The sequence below is a fragment of the Acanthisitta chloris genome, unplaced genomic scaffold (assembly GCF_000695815.1).
Source record: "Acanthisitta chloris isolate BGI_N310 unplaced genomic scaffold, ASM69581v1 scaffold8884, whole genome shotgun sequence".
Classification (NCBI taxonomy): domain Eukaryota; kingdom Metazoa; phylum Chordata; class Aves; order Passeriformes; family Acanthisittidae; genus Acanthisitta; species Acanthisitta chloris.
The window spans coordinates 140,577-162,874 of NW_008669866.1; the positions used below are offsets into that span (position 1 = coordinate 140,577).

The 22,298-nt window shown below is 37.4% G+C and overlaps 1 protein-coding gene across 1 annotated transcript in view; it reads right to left on the reverse strand.

Annotated features, from left to right (window-relative positions):
* Positions 1-22,298, reverse strand: part of MAN1A2 (mannosidase, alpha, class 1A, member 2) — a gene marked incomplete at its 5' end in the record, with an annotated part of 130,400 nt that overhangs the window by 77,226 nt on the left and 30,876 nt on the right. The window contains one exon of the mRNA XM_009073476.1: positions 14,912-15,008. Within this exon, the coding sequence (XP_009071724.1) occupies positions 14,912-15,008 (97 nt within the window). The remainder of the gene's footprint in view (positions 1-14,911; positions 15,009-22,298) is intronic.

A 22,298-nucleotide genomic window follows, 5' to 3' on the forward strand; every position in this document is an offset into this window, starting at 1 on the left:
AGTCATAAGGAGAAATAATTTTCCATTCATAATAATTTTTTGCCTTTCATAACCGTGCTAAGATCCATAAATTTTGCAGGATAGTCTTCCTGGACTTAAACTGCAGAAGGTGTCATTTGAAGAGCCATAAAGTAACCCAAAACAATAAGATAAGAGTTAAGAAGAGCATACACTGCTTCCTACCACCTCAACCAGTTTGTTCCAGATACAGAGAGCAGATGTCTCATTGTGGTGAAAAAGGCTAAAAACAATTAAATTATAATAGAAAATAACACTTCTTCTAGCTGAAGGCACTCCTCCCAGGGTCTGCCTCTGTTCAACACAAAGGCTCAGCTAGTCATGTTGCATAAGATAATAACTGATTCCAAAAAGACTCAGTTTTACAAATGTCAGATTAGGAAGTTTCCCCTCCATATAATTATAGTTCCAGCTGATTGAGCTTCAAATTTAATGAAGTTTGCCTAATGAATGCAATGCTCACTCTTCTAAATAAAACAGAACATCCATCGTGAGCTAATGGAAAGAATTCAGCAGTGAAATAGCTGAACTATTAAGGAAATCATGCACACTCTCATTAAGCAAGAGTGTTATTCCAAAGAACTTCAAAATAGTAATTCAAACTTACATTTTGGTAGACTTCAGTTTCCTGAGATTAGCAAAATAATTCCTTTACTTGACAGCACATAAATCTACAGCTTGAAATATCTACCAAATCATATAACTACATGTAAACAGCAGGACCACTAAAAGAAAAATGGTCTTCCTATCTAGAATTCTTTCAGTATGCCAAAGCACTAGATGAAGGACTGGTTTATTTGTACCATTTTGAAGTCTCACAAGAGACTATCAAAATACAAGGGAGGCAGACTGTTGTCATGTGTTCCATGACAAAAGGAATATGTAGAAATAGCCCATTTTCATTATACTATCAGGTTAAGTATAGAGATTTAGAAAGCCTGATATCAGCTACAGAGTTGCTTAGTGTATTTATTATGTGAAAACAGAAGAGACTATGAGCAGTGAGGTACTTGAGAATATATGTGAACTACCACAGATCAGTTACAATCAGAGAAGACTAAAATGTGAGACAGAGACAAGCTAAATAAATAAGGAACAAGATAAATTAAAACTCTGCACCAGCAAACTCAGGTTAAAAGGTAATAATCACATAGATGTTTCACAGAAACTTTGATTATTTGACAAGCCACTCATGATGCCTACTCCTTTCTTCAATAGGTGTACACCACACAAATCTCATTACTTCTCAAAAAAAAAAAAAAAAAAAAGCTACTTCCATGGGGGCTTTAATTAGTCCAAATTGAGGGCAGAGCAGGTGTACTGAGTCGGACTGGGACTGAGTTAATTTTCTGCACAGCAGCCTGTATGGCACTGTGGTTTGGATGTGAGACTAAACCAGCATTGAAACACACCAGAGTTTTGACTACTGCTGAGCAGTGCTTGTGCAGGATCAACCCTTTCTCTTTTTGGCCCCTGCCTCTGCAGCCCCACAGTGAATAAGCTAGGAGTGGGCAAGAGGATACAAGGGGACACAGCCATGACATCTGACCCAAATTGACCAAAAGGATACTTGACGCTTTATAATGTCATGCTCTGTGATAAAAGCTGGAGGAGGGTGGGGTGGGGTATTAGTCTGTCAGGTCGCCATTCCTCAGGGACCAGCTGGGCTTCAGTCTCCTTGTGGTAGGTGCTGAGTGACTATCTTTGCATTACTTCCCACTACCCCTTCACTTAGTAAACCACCTTTAACTCAGCCCATGGCTTTTCTTGCTTTTGCTCTTCCTACTCTCTCCCCTGCCTCACTAGGGAGAGAATTTTCCTTCTTTCCCTTTCTCCCTTTGTGCTCTAACACTTATGTGTCACAAGTATGTTAGTGTCTTACAACACACACGGCATATACCAAGAGATATTAGAGCTGAAGGAAATACAACCTATTCAAATACATCTCTCATTAACAAAATGCACACTGCTGCTACAAAGTCAAGGAAACCAGCCTAAATGGAAAGTTACTGAGACCACTCTAAGTCATACAAATAGGCCTAATAGATGGATGTAACCATTCCTACTCTTCTACCTTATGCAGTAACTAAGAAGGAAGCATTTTATTATTCCGCAGAGAAGACAGCAGATGACAGATTCAAAAGTAGGATGCTCATCAGTTCATTTACAATCAAGGTAGGGTTTTAATATTTCCCAAACCAGAGACAAAATCTCTCAGGAATCTAATAAAGACTCTCACTCTGGTTTACAAGGACAGCCTGCGGACATCACCAGCAGCTATGTTTTGAAGAAAGCTAAGATTCCTTGAGAAAGAACAAGCAGTTGGATATAGGAAAAGCATTTGGGCTGTTATTGATGACAACTGCCTCTACGTCATATAAAAAATCAAGTATCTCTGTGTCATAATATCCCTGCTATGGAAATAAGTTAATTTAAACTCTAGAAAGCCAACTTATCTTCCTAAACCTTAGAAATGTGGAATCTATAGTTAGTTATGTGTAAAGACTAGAGATCTAGATGTAAGGAAACAGCTTCACTCTCAAAACAGTGATCATTACGAACTGCAGTGATAGGACAAGGGCTAACAGGCTCAAAACGAAGGAGGGGAAATTTAGCTCAGATATCAGAAAAAAGTTTTTTACTGTGAGGGTGGTGAGACACTGGAACAGGCTGCCCAGGGAAGTGGTGGATGCCTCAATCCTGGCAGTGCTCAAAGCCAGGCTGGATGAAGCCTTGAGCATCCTGGTCTAGTGGGGAGGTGTTCCTGCCCGTGGCAGTGAGGGTTTGGACTAGATGATCTGTAAGGTCCATCTCAACCCCTAAAATTTGATGATTCTATGATCATACTGGTCGATGCTGATCGACTGGTCAACAGAGCCATAAAATACAAACAGACCTCATGTGCCCAAAATAGTATTAGTCTCAGCCACTCATATCCAGTTCTTGGTTTTTTCCCACAGCCCTGGACAGGCATCATTTACTGGAAGCTTGATTACTGGTGCATTTACTTGGGGGTGGAAGGAGGATCAACTTGCAAAAGGAATATAAGAGGACAAATGTCTCAAGAGATAATTTAATTCCCAAGATAAATTTCTACTCTGGCAGGTGACCTCTGCTTCAGAGTGATCCAGCACTACTGACAGAGCAACCCAACCATTGGGGTGTGCATAAGCAGATCCTCCCTATTCCACCACAGTGATTTCAGAAGCCAAATAGGAAATGTAAAGCCTCCTTAAGGAAGAGTATATACTCTGTCACACTGTGAACCTAAAAGTTCAGCTATTTTTCACATAGGCAGGTATTTTCATCCCTAGCACCAGAGTGAAAATGCTTCCTTGATAAACTCAGCCTGACATTAAATACAGACTTACTACAATCTTATTGATTTTTATTGATATTCCAGCCTGCCCAGCTTTATAATTGCTGAAAAATGAAGTCTGGGCAAGACTGTAGTGATCTAGGGAAATTAAACCAATTTCTACTCAAAACTGTTCAAATAATTCAAGTTTTCAGACTGCAGCAACAAGGTTTCTTAATGTGACAGACAATTAAGACATGGTAAGAAAATATGTAACACGAAAATTAAAAAGCAAACAATTATCAACAGTTTTCTGTATCTGTAATGAGGCTCTGGCAATAAAGCTGCCAGTACTGAAGCATACCACTTGCAAAATATCTTAATGACTCACAAGAAACAAGATAATGTTTAAGAAAATTAATTAAACTTTTGAACAAGAGAGTTTAATTTCACTGAGAAAACAAGTGCCTCAAAATCAGTCAATGAAACTATACATTTCATACAAAACTGCAATATATGATTTTAGCTCAGTCATAATAAGCCTTTAAGCATCCATGAAGAAACCAATTGCCTTCAACATCTTAGACTAATTAAAAAAGGAAAAAAAGAAACTAAGCGTGTTGCTTGCTTAGTTCTGTTAAATTGCTGATAATAGACAACATGAAAGGGAGGTATTAATGTTTTGTACCAGACAATAAGGTACTTTAGTATATAAATAACATTAAATAATCAATTGTAATGCTTTTCTTAATTTTATAATTGAGACTGTAAAGAGAGTGAAGCACTGAAGTGTATGCTAGTCTTTAAATATATTAAAAAATGGACTTGCTGGTAGATGTTATTAATCAACAAACTACTGTTAAAACAGCTGTGTTTTTAGCACCCAAATATTAAAACTTTGTTTAAGAATCTATACCACAGTAAACCTTCCTCTTCTCTGCTCTTCACTTGATTGCTTTACTTTGCTCTCTAACTAAATTTTACATGGTACTTCAACTTAATTCAAAATTCATGTAAGCAAGAGTTGAATGCAGTCCCCTCTAGTACAAAGCCTGAATGTCCTCAAAGCTAAATCTGAAAAAGGCTTAACAGATTAATAGGAGACCATTTTGATTGTCTGCATTTCTTTTCAATTGTCTCCATGTTTTTTCTTACTTTGTTTTTAAGCACGGACAAAAGTGAATTAGTGCAGACAGGAGAACTGTGTGCAGACCATAACGGAGACTAACGCTGGAACTGTGAGTTAACGGAAGGTTAAGACCTGGTGATAAGTGAAAGGTCACAATGTCAGGAGAGAAAGGTTAGGATGAACTTCAGAGCAGGAAAGGAAAGAGGGAAAGGAGATGCTATTGAGTACAGAGGACGGGACAGTAGTGTATCAGAAAGGAGGTAAGAATAACATGCCAGAAGTAAACAGCAATGGCAATCAGCCACACATGAAGCAGTCAATCAAAACTAACCAAAAATACAGATCTGAAGCAAGTTCGTTTTGAGAAAACAGGACATGGAAAACTGGAAAAAAAAAGTATCTGTGAAGGAAGTATGTAGAACCTAAACACTGGCAGCAGTCAGTTAAACCCAGCAGCAAGCAAAGCAAGATTAATATTTGGCAGTAAATAAGAGAACAAGATGTTATCTGGACTTGAATATAGTTGTGTGACTTGATGTATGAACCAAGCTAAGTACTGATCTTCCAAGACAAGATACAATCTCTTACAGATAATTGTAAGCTAAACTACTTTGTCAGCTAGGCAGTAGGAAAAGCATCACACAAAAAAGCACCTAGGAACCATCACGCCACATTAGTTTTTCTATCTTTAGATAAAAGCCTGGGCAATGTCCACACATTTTGGTCTGAACCACATTCTAATATTTTCTATTGAACAGCTGAAGAGGAGTTGATTTCAGTGTGGCAGCCAGAAAGCTTCATCAGAACAGTCCAAAACTTGAGTGATCAGTATCAGTGCATGAGGCACAAGCACAGTGCTACACTCATGTGGTTGAACTGTTTCTATGAATTACAGCTGCCTCATACATCTGTTGGATTCAGATGACAGCAAAGCATACCCACATCTGCCTCCCACTCCTGTGTGTGCCTATGTAGTTGTCCTCGGCACATTTAGTTTTAGAACTCATTATGCTAATTCTTACTTAGCTGTCATGCCTGTCTACTTAATATCTTAGCACAGTCCAAAACAGAATGCATAGACTTGATTTCATTTCCTTATTACACCCTCTGCTCTTGATTCCAAATGACAAGAAATAAGCTTAAATTCATGAATAGAATTCCCAGAACCTAAATAATTCCCAAATCAAAACAAATGTTAAGTTTGAAGATTTCCAACAGGAAAGAATTTTTTTCCCTTCAGAGCAAACCACCTGGTTTGTAAGAGAAGAATAGAAGAGGATGCTATTAGAAAGAATCAAAATTCTCAGTATGAGACTGAGCGCTTAACTCTCATACGACTTAACTTCTTTGTTAACATTTGATGCAGATGTTTAACCCCTCATGCTACACAGCAGGTTATAGAAATGAGGTGTGTTTATCTAATTCCACTTTCCATTTGTGCATCTCTTTTTTGAATTTTCTGAATAATGCTATAGGATTTAACATCATTGGTTCAGAAATATATAAAAAAGCCAGTAAGAACAACTGACCTGAATGTGCTGCACATGAGCTAATACAAACTGGATGAGATGAATTCACAGTGGAAATACTGCATTATGAAAAAGAACAGAAGACAATAGCTGCTCATGATGATTTTTCTTGATATGCATAGGCACACTTGTGGCAGTTTGCTGAAATAGCAATGACAGTAAAAAAATTCCTCGCTAAGCAGTTGCCTTTATCTGTGGCACCAGTACTGTAAAAGAGTTAAGAGAGAATGCACAGCCAGATTGCATCCTATCTGCACACATCTGCAAGTTTTAGAGAACAACCATATTCTGAATAAGCATGACATGCAGTGCAGCGAAGCAAAATAGTGTTTACAAACCACTGTTTGTCCAATTGGCAGCACCAATGAGAAGACAGCTTTAAACAAGATGAACTGAGGAAAATTCGGAAATTTTGTAATGGGAAATCTCAGGATCCATGTTACAGTCTTTTTTAAGAAGTGAACTTGCATATGGACAGAGAACATGCACAGAAGGGTTGTGAGAACATCCCTTAACAAAAGCTCTTAAGAAAACTAATTTGCCACAGGATAAGAGAAAAACATTTTCATGCAGATGAGTAATTGTTTAAAAGATAGGAAACGGGATAAATGTAAACAACCAACTATCATTGTGAGGTGAAACCACCAGCAGGATCCTACTGAGATGAATGCTTGGGCAAATGATCATTTATGAAATAATTTGAAAATATTTAGACACCATTATATTTATAAATATAATCGGATGAGGATTTTGAAAAGGCTTACTACTACAGAAAAACTACCCAGTAGTGGGTCACAAAACTCCATAAGGAGCCTAAACCATGCACAATACAATTACTAGGAAAGGAATAGCAAACAAAACAGAAAATCAAACAAAGTTTAAGTCTTGCTCTCAAATACAAAAAAAGAACTTGAAAAGATACCAAAAAAGGAGATAACAGGTATGAAAAAACAAGCACAAGAAAGGAGCTAACAGGACAAGAATCTCCATGCAAAACAGGCACAAAACTGAGGGCAAATGCAGACCTACAAACTCTTGAAAGACAAGGAAGTGATGAATAATGGGTTGGCTTTTTTCAATACCAAAACTAGTCACCTAGAACAGTGAGTAGGCTTCAAAACTAAAGTTTCCTACACAAAACCAAATGGAAGTACTCGTAATGGGATATATGCTGGGTGCTCTTACGTTTGCCCAGGTTCCAAAGCAGCTTGGAAAACCAAGGAAAAATAAACTAAAAGCGATTAAATAAAACTTGTTGCCTCTGACCACAGAAGCTCTAACACTGCACAAACTTCTGTAAGCCTACAGTGTACTCTGAGAAAAGTTCACTTACTGTAAGCTTTTCCTGCTCTTGCATTTCTTCCCTAGATATCTGCTGTGAGCAATTTTTGGAGGATGAGTAATGATCATGATCTTTCATCCCACCTGAAGAAACTGTTCTTGTGATATCAGAACACTGTTCTCATTCCAAATAAAGCCAGCAACTCAAGAGTTATGCTCTTTCTCAAAATATTATCTTTTCAAAATTTGTGTTACTGGCCAAAAAAATACACATGCAATGCATATATAATATTCAACATTGTCTCATCATAGTCACTCATTACTGAGTTTGTAGAGGACACAGATGCGCAGGCCTGTCCAAAGGCCACTTCCATTTACTTCAAAATTGAATAGAACCTGAAATACAGAGATTAGGCTGAAATTTGCATCATGAAATTACCTCTCTTTAATAGTTAGAATGAATGGATTTTCTTTCTCCTTTCATTTGCCACAGAAAATGCAATGATGAGAAGATTACTTGCGCATGTACAGTTAAAAGGTAAGAACTACTGCTCACTAAGTAGTTTTTTCATCTAAATAACAAGAAGTGAGGAACATATTTGTTTATATATACACCTCATACTCCTTTTTTTGTGCTCATTTATTTTCCACATGGATTCAGACACTGAACAAATGCACAGAAAAAGGATGTTGAGCAGTTGCTGTGTCACCTGTCTGTCTCTTCATTAGAATTTTACAATGAGAAGACACCAGAAGATTTCAGCCATATTTTCAAAAGGTCATCTCTCAGTATCTACTTTAAAGACTTTATAATTTCTTTCCCGTAAGAGTGTGTGTCTCCATAATGTTTATAAATTTTTGCATATATTTGCCCGCTTTAAAAAAAAAAAAAACAAACAGAAAATACAAATGACACATGAAACCAGACACCCTTGACACTCAATTATGTTAACTTCAAAAGTAAATTACAACTAATCAGGTGACAGCAGATGATAGTGTCAAAACCCTCAGACAGCTAACTAACTATTACAAGGGCAGAAAATAAGAATGTCTAAGAAACTAATGAATCTTTCCAAAGGTAAATTAAAAAAAAAAAAAACCAAAATCTGTGACAGCATTTTCTAGTACTGCTTACAAGAAATATCCACCTCTCACTTTCAGGATCACAAACTGGACAAAGAAATCGCATTACTCTCCCAAGCTATACTGCACTTGTCAAAGGTACTGGGGAAACAGACTCCTGTGCCTGACTCAGCTCCTCCTTGCAACAGCCTCATGTCCTTGTGGTCTGACAAACGCATTTTCTGAACGAGGCCTGGGAGTATTGCTGCTTCTGACCTCCGGCACAGTGAAGAAATGCCCTGTCAGATCTCCATTGCTTAGCAACACAAAGATCTGAAGCAGGAGCTTCCTGCACTGTGGCAGTGGGCAGTTGGCAGCTGGCTCAGCAGCTTTCTCTCATGCCATGAGGTTTATTGGTGGCACTGGTAGCAAAAGGCTGAGATAGGCTGTGCAGCAAGCCAGGCAACAGGACACACTCAGTAAGGTGCCAGACACCATGTGATCTACTGGCAAGTTAAAAAACATTCAGCAAACGAGCTGCCCCAGCTAAATCCTTGCTCCTTTGGACACATCTTGCTCATTAATGACACTGAACATGGCAGATAAAAATCCCTCATAAAAGAGAGAACAGCTCAAGTTTTAGGGAAGAGACAAGACACTGCATTGCAGTCTTGAGGCTCTACCAGGTAACACGAATGTAACCACAGTGTGACTTCATTGCCAATTTTCTCTTCCCCTCCTAGAAGACAAGATCCCAAGACAGAGCTGGCAGACACCTCAGATTAAATTGACCATTTGTGTGGCATGTGAGATAGGAGAACAGGAGAGGCATGAAAGCATCATCTATGCATGAGACAGTTCTAGTCCAGTCTATTACAAAATAATAGGCATGTCTGCAAGTAAGAGTCTACAAACCTTAAAACTTCATGTAATTATTAAGGTCTTTCCACATCCTTCAAAACATATGTAAACATAAAGCTTTATATGAGAATATGCATTATCAGACTGACTTCATGTGATGGAGCTTATCTCTAGACAGAATACATCCAAATGCCATGTTTAGAAATGCACTGCTAATAGGGGAGGTTTTCCATTTTGCAAGAGTTGTATCAGTACTTTGCCATGTACTTATTACCTGACAAACTGTTCATCTTCACTTTATTTTCAGATAGTTAAAATTACCAAAACAAAACAAAAAACAACCCCAAAACAACAATAAAAAACACATCACAAATTTCAGAACTCTCATTTCACAAAGCATCAGGTATGATGACAGCTCATGATTTCTAGTTTTGCTGAGGACAACATTCCGAATTGCCTAAGGATTATGGTTTATTTTATCTTTTTCCTGAAAGTCATTCAGGTTCACAAATAAACATTGCTTTTAAAAAACAATGAAGACTGAAGATGATACAAGCTAACTAGTACTAACTATTTAACTTACTATAAACTATCCTTGCAGTTTGTGCTACAGTAATTAGTGCATAAGATACTGAAGTAAAATATACCAAAAACACATACAATTTAAAACCCTGAAGCATATCTGGACCGAGTCATTTTAATTGTGTTTTCGTAAGATGTTCACCTATGAGTCATTAAACAAGTGCAGGGACAAATCATCTACAAATAGCATGTTTCAGATGGTTACTCTCATCCTCAAAAACACATCAAATCAGATTTCATTACAGCAGGAGAATCCAACAGTACCATCAAATACTGCCTTTCACTAAACTCAGAAAACCTTCTGAAGAAAGCTCAGTGTTTGTCATGGTTGCTCATTATCTTATATGCATCATTTTCCATCAGCCTTTTCACCCTTTGTGTTGTAACAAGAACTTGACCCAGATCCCATACAAACCCACCTCTGCAATAAAACCCTGTGGCAGTCATCAAATTATTCCAGCAATTTAAGCAGTCAACAAAAAAGGCAACTTTTTTTTTTTAATCTTAGCTGCTACAACCTTCAGCAAAGCTGCAAATAAACATTTAAACCGGAAAGAAAATTTACACCTCTGCTATATCCTTGCCTTTTATACCTCACCTTGTAGGGCAGAAATAAAAATCAACTCTTGAGATTACCAACCCTTTCAAAAACAGTGATCACCCTGTTTCACCAACACAGAGCCTATAATGGTTTGTTTCATATGTCATCTAAATGTAAATGTCTTTAAAAGCTCACAATTTCCAATCATACTTTCCCAAAGGAGCACCACAGTACTAACGCTGTGAACCAGCCACTGAAGAGGTACTATTCAAGATTATAACTGACTGATGACACAGTTTGATAGGCAGTATTTTTAGCAGGCTCTCCTTTACAATTCACAGTAAGACATCTCAAAAAGACAGGCAAGTTTCTAGTTGCAGGCCAGCTAAAGCAACCCTAGCAGGTTTTGTTATAAAACTCAGACTAGTAACTGGGGAAGCCCATCAATGTTCTCGCTGGCATGATTCAGTGAGGCATAGAGCACCTTGTTCTAAAGTTTATAAAGTTTATCCTGCCTTATAATTTTAATGATGTAAAAGTAAGATTTATAAAAGCAGAGCAGGCCACCTCCTCTTCCCTTCTCTGACCTCAGGATGAACCCTGATAGATCTTGCAACATTAGAAACAGTGGTGTTCCACTTGGCATAGATATAGATATACACTGCTTCAGGCAGAAGAGGAGTCCAACAGGGAAGATTAATGACTTACTTGCCTTCTAGATTGAATCGTGTTTATCTCACTTGAGATGTATCAGTAAACCTGTTTTCCCAAAGATTCATGCAAAGGGCTGGAGTGTCAATCAGTGATACCATCTCCTTGCAGAATCACACAGATGTGCTAGAAATTGAAATGGAAATATAACGGACTGCAACAATGGCAGAAAATAGTTAGGGTCAAATCATCTTTGAGATGAATAATAAAACCAGGTTTTGCTGAGCAGCTCTTTATTAAAACTAGCATGAGATTTCAAAAAGAATTATGTAATCCTTCTATAAAGGCAAATAGCACTGGGAATGGTGTCATTAGGGATAATCGAGATTAGTAAAGAACTAGGAATGACAATACAGCTTAGACCGTCCTTGAAACAAAGACTAATTTACACACACACCTCCACACCATCAACTACCCACCAAATAAACAATAGCTCATTCTATTTTAGACTTCATATATACTGAGGACTATGTATTCCAGCATAGTTTTTCATATGAAATAGCCTTGAACAGAGCAATCACAACATGATTTGGCTAAAAGTTAATGGCACAAAATAACATCTGGACTTTTAAAGGACACTCATGTAGGTAATCAGCGGCTAGAGATAGCTGATACAAGAGGAGCAGAAACTTTACTGTGGACAAAGCCTGCAATTTCTTTCACAAAACAATGACAAAACTTTAAAAAGTAAGCATTCCAAAGAATAAACATTCCAAGGAGAAAAAAGCAGGCTGTCCAGGTTCATTAGGAGACATGTTAGAAGTAAGCAGAGGAGGAATGGAAATAAAAGACTATAGTGAAATTATAATTCATAACTGCTTCAAAATATTGTGTCAACCACATTAAAAACAAACATCAGAAAAAACATTTTCCTGCCATATGAAGCAAAAATACTTCAGAGAGACTCAGGTACAAAGCAAGGCTAATCTAAAATTATACATGGCAACAGAATTGCATGTAAATGCAACAGTGAAGACTACATGATCATACAGGTGAACATTAAAGACTTTTCACTGTCAGACCATGTTCATCTGCTGGAAAACTTATAAAGGAAAGTCAGGAATCAGTCATAACACAAAAGTAAATCACTGTAAGCTTCAGAAGTGATTTTTCTAGTAGAAACTAAAGCAGTGCCAATGTACAAGGTAGCAAAGAGAAAATATTTAAGAATACTACCCAAAATTCTTCTGGAATCTAAGAAATGTCCCTTTGTTTACCATGGCAGAAGCCTGTTTCTCCAGTCTTCCCTTCAGCCTCATACTCTGTCCTTGCACTATGCTCAGTACTGACTGCATCTTAGCCTTCTCTATCTCACTCATCAAAGTCGCCACCCAGTCCAGATGTTTTTTCCTCCTGTGCATGCTAACTTGGTTCATCTTCCTTCCCTTAGACAAATCCTCCTTACTCAGTCATTTTCTTTATAAGGGAATATAAAGTAGTAAAATAATATCAGAACAATATCAGCTTTCACATCGTACTGAACTGCAAAAAAACAGGTTCCAGCACAAGACCAGAAGAGGCCGATGCCAGGCTCTAAAGGCACTTGCAGTAAAGGTGAACGGTCCTTCCTGCAGACTGGGCTAGTACTGCAGCTGAAATTATTCTCCTATGAATTTAAATAGTCTCCCAAGGAGGAAAGAGGTGCATATTTTTTGGTTTGTTTTATTTGCTTGGAGTGATTTTAAGTAGCACAGAAAAATTAACTCAGAGGCTTCCATTTATGGGAGCAAGGCAAAGAAGCAGTGTGCCAAGTTAAATTCTCCTCCCTTCCTTGCAGCCAGCACTTATTTAAGGTTAAAGCTCATCATGCAAAGAAATTTGATGAAAAACTGTTCAGATATAAAGAAAATAACATATTTGGTAAGATATAAGAATGGTTTCAAGATAAAATTAAAGGAGATTGGGGGAAGAGACAGAGCAGAAGAAAGAAAAACCCCTTTAAGTGCCACAATACTTTTGAAACATGTCCTTTGACTGTTCATTTGGAATAGGGCTCTTCTGGGACTTTACTTTTTCCAAAAAAAACCCTACAAATAAAAAAGGCTAACCAAATTTTGATTTAAGTCAAAACATTTTATTCTAGGTTCAGGCACTAAGTACAGAAAATGAAGACAATTACAGAATCCTGAACCATATTTCTATCATTCACAAGAAATAAATTCAAGGTTTAAAGCAACATAAATAACGCAAATTTCAGTTAAAATGAGAACCAACCTCACACAAAGTCATTAACCAATTGCCTTAAAACCAAATTTTGATTTAAGTCAAAACATTTTATTCTAGGTTCAGGCACTAAGTACAGAAAATGAAGACAATTACAGAATCCTGAACCATATTTCTATCATTCACAAGAAATAAATTCAAGGTTTAAAGCAACATAAATAACGCAAATTTCAGTTAAAATGAGAACCAACCTCACACAAAGTCATTAACCAATTGCCTTAAAATAAAAGCAAAAAAAATCTTGATTTCAAGCAAAATGTTATAACCAATACTAACATACTTAAGATACACACAGTATATTCACACCCATTCTTGGTGTAAAAAAGATGATAAATTTGCACCATCCTCAGATACAAGAGTGCATGAACACAGTACGAAACCCTGAAAATACTTCAGAAAACCCTACGTAATCTTGAAGCAGCTCTCCTGTGTGCGTTTCAGAATAAATGCACAAACCTCATAACTCTGTCATCTTAGGTGCTGTGCATTCTGGACCAATCCAGGCTTAACCTTAATTACTAACATCACGGTTATGTGTTTTGATACACCAGAGGACAAACTTAAGGGACCTCCAGGGCTCAGTCCTCAACAGCTACAACCATGTAACCATGTTTTTTTTGAACCATCAATCCTACAGATCTGGGGTAAAAAATGGGATTCTTTGCTGGCTGGAGTACCAATAAAATGCTTGTAATTTTCCAATCACTATTGTACCTACTCTGTTTCAGTGCATTTACACCAAAAAAAAAGCAGTACTTCTGATAGTACTACTATCAGATCACTGATATTTTAAGGAAAAAAAGCTGTCTAGTCTGATCACACGTATGCAGCACAAGCCTATACAATTTCTTGATCTTTACCTTCCTCATGTTTCATACTATTCTAAATACCATTTGGAACATTTATATTCACATCCCATTGTTCAAATATTCTCACTTCATCCCTTTAATTTCTTCAAAACTTGCCCACACCCTCATACTTCTGTATTTTAATAGACTCATAGCATGTTAAGGGGCTGGAATGGACCTTAGAGATCACCTAGTCCTATCCCCCTGCAAGGGGCAGGGACACCTTCCACTACATCAGGTTGCTCAGAGCCTCATCCGTCCAACCTTATCTTGACTGTTTCCAGGGTTGGGGCATCCACCACCTCCCTGGAAAACTTGTTCCAGTGTCTCACCACCCTCATAGTAAAAAACTTTTCCCCAATATCTAATCTAAACTTTCCCTCTTTCAAGTTGCACCCATTACCCCTTGTCCTGTCACTGTAGTTTCTAACAGAGTCCCTCTCCAGCTTCCCTGTAGGCCCCTTCAGATACTGGACACATGAGGTCTCCACACAACCTTCTTCTCCAGGCTGAACAGCGTCAACTTCCTCAGCCTGTCTTCATAGGGGAGATGCTCCCACTTCATCTCTTTCACGGCCCTCATCTGGGACTGGCTCCAACAGTTGAGGGCACCAGAACTGCACACAGCATTCCAGGTGGGATTTCATGAGTGCAGAGTAGAGGAGAATCACCTCCTTCTTCATTCACACTTCAAAAGATTTATATTGAAACAGAGTTTGCTAGAAAGTTTAAGTAGACTTTCAAAGAGGACACAAGTATAGAAATATTTAAAATGAAAAAAACCCCACCAAAAAAAACATTACAAACAAACCAGAAAATATATCCTACCAAATATGTTGGTGGAATGTCCTTTCCGGGCAATTGGTTTGAGCTCATTATGTCCCCATCCATATTTCCTATAATTGTCCCAGGCATGCTTCATCATCTAAGAAGTGGAAAAAAGAGGATTTGATTACATGATGAAACTACTTTTTATGGATACAATATTTTACTCCTTGTTTGATACTTCATCTTTCACAGGCATCCCAGCATACTAATTAATTACTTTGCCACTGTTTCTACCTGTTACAGCAATCAGATTATACAGCATGAATAAATTTGGAAACAACTTCAAGTCTATTTGACTTAAACTATAGAGCCTAATGCTCTGCATTAGGTCATTTTCCTGTTCATTCTTTTCCTTTAATATATGCACAGACATTTAAGAATTTAAGCATAAGGAATGTATTTAGGCATAAGGAATTGCTATAAAACACTGGCTAATGTCTTAAGATTCTAACTAAAAGAAAAAGATACCTACCAAAATCTGAATCATAAAAAGGGATTTATTTACACTGGTGCATCCAAGTATGACTAAATAATTTTGCAAAAGGCATAATAAATTTCTTATTCACAACACCTGCTTGACAAAAATATGTCATACAGTCTCTACCAAAAGAAATGCCAAAATCTTTACTCTTTAGAAAGCACAACAAACAAAGCAGTATAATATTATTAATATTTGCTACACAAAACATTTTCAACTCTTTAATAGATGTTTCCACCACCTAGTAAGAAAACTACAACTAAAAACCCAAAAGGTCTTGTTGACCCACAAGTACTAGTTATGCACATCAGCCACTAAGCAGTGATTTTGTGGACTTGCTAAAGCCCTCCAAACACCTTGCTTGTTGGTGTACAGCAGAAATTCAGCAGCCACCAAATTGCAAATTGAATGCAGTTTAAAAATAAAAATAATATTAGGTGAAAGCAAATAACAGAAAGAAATTAGATTTCAAAAGATACTTCCCCAGGCACAAGAACAGTAAGGAAAAAAACCTAGAACAATAGCCATGTGGCTGCAATCACAACACCATATATATTTTATTTTCATAACACATTTTATAAATGATATTTAGATATTGCTAATATAAATAAAATCCCCAAGAAATTGTATAGTACTTAAAATCACAATCTCCACAAGTTTGATAAATGCTCTCTAAGAGGAGAAACTATGTGAATGCGACAAATAGACCAGTACTAACTGTTTTAGAAAGTGAGGCAGGACAAGTAAAGTTTTCACTATGATTTACATGACTGTAGTTTTCTTATTTTCATCAGAGTCACTATACCCACACAAAATAGTAGGGAACAAGCAGACAGTGGCTAAAAAATGAGGTGCAGACAGTTATCTTACCAGCACTACCTCACAGGTGTCTCCTCTCTCCGAGTTCCAGATTTAGCGGAAGTTATCATCCAGTAATCCCAAATCTTTCACACTGCATCTAAATGACTGCTGAGACATGGGAAACAAAGTCCCTGTCTCCCTACAACCATCAGGAGACCCCTGCCCAAACTACACAGTCATAATTCCTATGAATGTAAAACCCATTCATATTTCCCATGTCATGCCTAGACAGTAAATCTGAACTACAGCAAAGCTATATGCACAAGCCCAGAACCTGGGAAGCACTCCTGTGTCAAACTGGCATCAACCCAGGCACAGCTCTCCCTCTCAAGATGCTAGAGGTACTACTCCTACCATTTGTCATTCACAGTCAGCTCACATGTTGCTTTTGCTATTTGCACTAAAAGATTTTGACACCTGATTAGTCAGTAATACACTGTATCATTTCTTGCAGTGTCAGGAACATCAGTGTAAGAAAAAGTGGATGCAAAAGAGGAGAGAAAAGCCCTTTCATTATAATTCACAAATTCCTCAATGTTTACAAAGCACTTATCAAACTGACCAATTCATTGCTATTAGAACCTCAAGATGACTCAGGCAAAGTGATCCTCTCTTGACAGGTAAGTAAACTGCAGCATGAAAAACACAGTAAAAGCCTAGTCACAGGCAGTAAGTACAGAAGTTCCTCTCAGAGATCTCTCTCAAATTATCCAGAACCAACTTACAAATTTCTATATAAAATTGTTCATTGGCTTAATATCATAAAATCAAGACTCACAGCATCATTCAGGTGGGAAGGGACCTCAGGAAGTCTTTCCAGTTCAACCTCCCGCTCAAAGCAGGATTAGTTATGAGATCAGACTGGCATACTTAAGGCTTCATTCAGTTAGGGTAGATTCAAGTCTTACTCCAATTGGAATGGGACAGTCAAGGCTGTGTGAAGGTTCCTGCTCTAACTCACAGCTTGCCAGACCACCTTTAAGTCCTAAAAACTCTACTTGGGAAAACGCAGACTATAGGTTTAGAAAGCACTAGAGGATGAAACTAAACACTGACTGATCAGTGAGCATCATATGTGTTTGAAAACAGATGGATGACTAAACAAGGTGACTATGACGTGAAAGATCTAACCAAGTGACTTGCACATAAGGGAAACTGGGTTTCTGAGATCTTTGGATGCCTCAAACAAATATTTCATTAAGGAGAATCACATAACCATTGACATTTTAGCTCTGTAAAAATCTCAAAGTGTAGGCAAATACCAGTATAGATCAAAACCTGCTAAGTCCAAGAGAAGATCAGCTTGTTTCCTCACAGCAGAATTGCAGCATTTCACTGTCTTGATCTGCTGTTTCTGGAAGGAAGATATAGATTTTGCTACAGAATATTAAGTTATGAAGAAACCCAAAAAAAAGTATGGAAATTACAAAGGGCTAAAACAGAATACATCATAATGTAAGATGTTTCTACACCCATAATTCATCCAAATATAAAATTTTGCTAAGATAGAAACTACAAAGGAGTAAATTCACTAGATAAATGAATTAATGCAGAAGTAACTTAAGAATACTCTACTGAGACCTGAAACTCTGTTGAACACTAGAGACTAAGACACAGCTGACTGCATCATCCTGGGCTCTGAAATAGGAAAACCTACTTTGAGGAGACTAGCCACTTTGATAACCACAAACAAATCTGTCCTGTCCCCTCTGCCTCCCCCAATCAGTGTACTAAGAATATGGTATTATTAAGTCCTCAAGAATCCTTTGACTTACACCAAGCAGTCAACCCATTTTTTCCAGATGAACACTGAACATTACTCCGGCACACAGCTCACTGCTTTCCTCTACTGCAAAGCAAACAGACTTCATGATCTCATGTTAGCAGATAACTGCGCATTACGTGCAAGTGAGAAACTCCACAGCTCTTGTATACAGTATTAAGTTTTCTAAGGATGATATGCCAAGAGATCTTAAAATAACATGGAGATTTCTGTTCCTGCCAGAAGAGGTAGCATGTTATACTATAGATGTAACATCTATGCAATTGGGAGCAGTTGTGCACACAAAAACTTTTGAGCGACATGAGAAGATGGATGTCTCTGCCAGCTAAAAGTTTAACAGAGGATAGCACTTCAGCTCAGGAAGTACAAACAACATGAACTCCTCATCAGAAAAATAGAATTATCTCTATAGTTATGCTAGACAGCATCTGCATAGTGAAAGTTGGAAATGCTGAAGAATAGCTGCAAAGCAGGCTTTTCTTGAAACAAAACATTGTCTTTGAGAGGAAAGTCTCAGCAGCTGACTGGAACATCAGCACTATGGATAACAGAAAGAAGGTTACACTATTTACAAAAAAACATGCCCAACCCTTAAAGAACTCATGAGAGGCACCCTGAGATCTGTAGAATAAAAATGCCAAGCACATATCAATAATTGTGAAAATGGCAAGTCACTTATTTCCATAGTTGGAATTTCCATACCTGAGAGCAGTTTGTCACAGTAAGTGCTTGGAGCTTGATGGCATATCATATAAAGATCTTCTAATCCTCCACCAGAGAACAAGTGGTTTTAGCAATGGACTTTTTATGAACTCTATTAATGCCAGATTTTGCTTTTGAAGACAAAATCATTCACAGGGGATAGGTCCCATTGCATACTAATCTTGAAAATGTTTATTATGGGATACACCAGAAACAACAACCAGCAAGACACTGTTGCACATACAACTTGAGAATTCTACAAAAAGATAATATGGACTCTGCTTCAAGAGAGGCAGAGTAAGAACCACCAGGACATATCGAATGAAAATGCCTTTGAGGTACACCATTATCTAGTTGATTTTACTGACTTCAGAACATGTTGATGGGATCTGATCCTCTACAATCACTGGGAAATTAGGTTTTTATAAACACAGAGTAGTAATGATGTCTTTTAACAAAATTGTAATTGCAGCAGTAAAAGGAGGTTCCAGTGATTGGAAACAGAATTGTAAGGAAGTTCTATCACTACAGCAGCATGTTAGAAACATTAATTCAAAGTATGGATTAGTTCAAAAGCCCCTTTCCAGTCCCCAAAAAAGGGCAGACAACTAGCCAACAGAAAGTAAGAGGCCTGAGAAACAAGCCAAAGAAACAATTTACTCACAAATTGCAGCATTTACTGGTTCTTGTCATTCCATCGGAAATGTGTGTATCACAGACAGCAAACAGGTTAGGGGTACAATTTAAAGAGATTTATACAAACTACCTTCAAATTCTGTTTTAAAATTGACCAAGGACTTCCCAGACAAAATTATTGCTCAATTGGCAGATTAAAAGTTAATAACCATTTTCTTACTGTCTACAGAGAATACTTTTTGGAGGTTAATTTAAAGAACGATCTTTTCCTTGTATACTCAGATTTTTGATGAAACTTAGAAAACTCACAGATTTTTTTATTCTTCCGGGAGTTCAATCTAAAGAGAAATTATTTCAGGCATCAGTTCATGCCTCTGTCATCCTTTTCTGAACACTGTCACTGAAAAAGTCTGTTTGAAACACATCCCTAACACACACAGAATGCTGGTATTTCTTTTACTGTTGAATCTGGTAACAAATCCATTACTAAAACAAAGCTGTTTATCAAACATATGCAAAATGGGAAGCTTTTTTTGCTGGCATTAAACACTTGAAACCTTAGATGTCTGATGCAATTAAGAGGAAAATACTTCAGACTGGTGACAACTGAAACAGTAGACGTAAAGAATGTAAATTTGGAGACCTTATATCAGTGAGTTGATGGCTAAAATTTGTACAAGAAAGCCAAATACTTTTTATCCAAGCTGATGAACCTGTATTTTTCGTCTTGCCCATCCTCATGGTTTCAAAAGAAACTGGTATTCACAGGATTGACCGGTCCTGCAGTGTTTAGAAAACTGGAACCTCTCAGATCATCTTTGTAAGCAACCACAAGAGCACATCAACCAGCAGGAAGAAGTTCCTTTCTTCCAGTGTGGTCTTCCCAGGCATCAGCCTAATCATCTCCATCACCTCATCCCTAACACCTCTGCCAGTTTTGCTGTATCTTTTTTGAAGCTGAGAAACTAGAACTACATGAAACATGCAAGATGCAGAGGCACCTTAGCTTCACAGGCTACCACAAGAACCTTGCCTGTTCTGCTCTCCTTTTCTGAAATACTGAATATCTTCCCATTGTCTGCTATTAAGCACTACAGTGACATTTCAAGGAACTATAATAAACACAGGGTTCTGTTTTCAAGGGGTAATAAGTTATACCTTTTCATACTGAGCATGAATTTGGAATTTCTCTCTCTCTAACCCAAATATGCATCAATTTACATTTAGCTGAGAAACAAAAGGAGGGATAAACACTCAGTACCATAAGGTTTTTCTGCAATTCTTCATGTTGGCAGCAAAGTTACCCCACCACTATTCATGCATTTTCAAACTCTAAAGTATTTATTTGTATAACTTAAAGCATGGATCCTCAGCACATGTCCTCTGTGGCCTCCAGCATCATTTATCTGTACTCTTCATTTCCTGCCTTCTAACCAATTTCTTCAGGCAGAGAAACTATCCTCCATCCCATGGCTGCTTAGTTCAACACCTATTAGCAATGAACCTTGCCAAACATTTCTTGAAAAATTATGTATCTAACCATATCTCCCTTGTTCACATTTGTCGACTCTTTCAGGGATCTTCTATAGCTTTGTGCATCATCACATAAATAAAAATATAGTGGGAAATCTTACATATCTATGTGCTCAGCAATTCTATTCCCTATTTTAGTTTCTGTTAATCTGCAGCTCATTCAGCATGCACAGGGTTCTGCACTTCTTTGATCTCCCCTTGAATCCCTTTCAAAAAATTGATGCCTTGTTAGCCACTAGCCCTCTGATAACAAAGCAGAAAGTAAGAATAGATGCCAGCAATGCAAAGCAGGAATCCAAATCAGGAATCCAAATCAGGAATCCAAATCTGAGAGCAAACTAATTAGAATGAACTGTTTCAACTTTCAGGTATTTCAGTATTGTATGCAGATGGTCTACATCGTAACAGAATGCACCGTGAGAGGTTACTCATCAACTACAAGTAGCTCACATTCTGTGTCAATGACATCATTAATATCAATAATTGAGAGGTAACACCATCAGGAAAACTATGTTTAGAACACACTGGCCTATATTCTGTGTAGCTGCCCCAGGAAACAAAGAGGGGACTACAGGAGAAATTATGTAAAGATGACTAACAAAAGTATAACAGGATGCTCTGTTTTTTCAATCAAAGTCTCCATAGCTACAAAACACACATCTTGTCACTTGTATAACAGATCTTGTGTAATTTAAAATAGAGCTCTCTTCCATCTAGCCATAATTCATGATTTTTGCTACCAGCATTTCCATAGTACAGGAATAAATGGCACATAAAATACAAAATTAAAAAAAAACAATACACAGCATCAAGATCAATCAGATTTCATGAAGCCTTTTGATTTACCCAGTTCTGAAGGTAAGTAATTTACCTGGGGTTTTGCTCATTTTTGTTTGGCTGATTACATCAGGGAAGTGAAATATTTCCTTATTTCTTTGATTTTATTTTGCATTTATGAATTTTAAATACTGCAAATGTGCTAATTCGTTGTTGAAAGACATGTTCTTCTCACAATGGTCTAGAAAAAAGATATCTTTAATATTGAAGACCTTCTTGAATTTTTAACATGCTTCCAATAATGCACAAGCACTGGAGAATTCTATAATTGCTACAACTTGAATAAATTGATTCATTTTTAAAATACCCTCAAACAAAGACTTGCATGCTTCATGAGTAGCACATTTTAAGTTACCAACCAAAGCAACTTATCCAGGGTGTACAGCTGAAATATTGTGCATAAAGCTCCACACTAGGAGCTTTGTTTTCTTTCTTCTGTTCCAGCAAAATAAATACACCAAGGTACCAAGTTTCTCATAGGCATAAATGAATGATCTACAAATGTGAAATAAGTTCTTTACGCAATCATTCCAACAAGATGGGACACAACTTTGTGC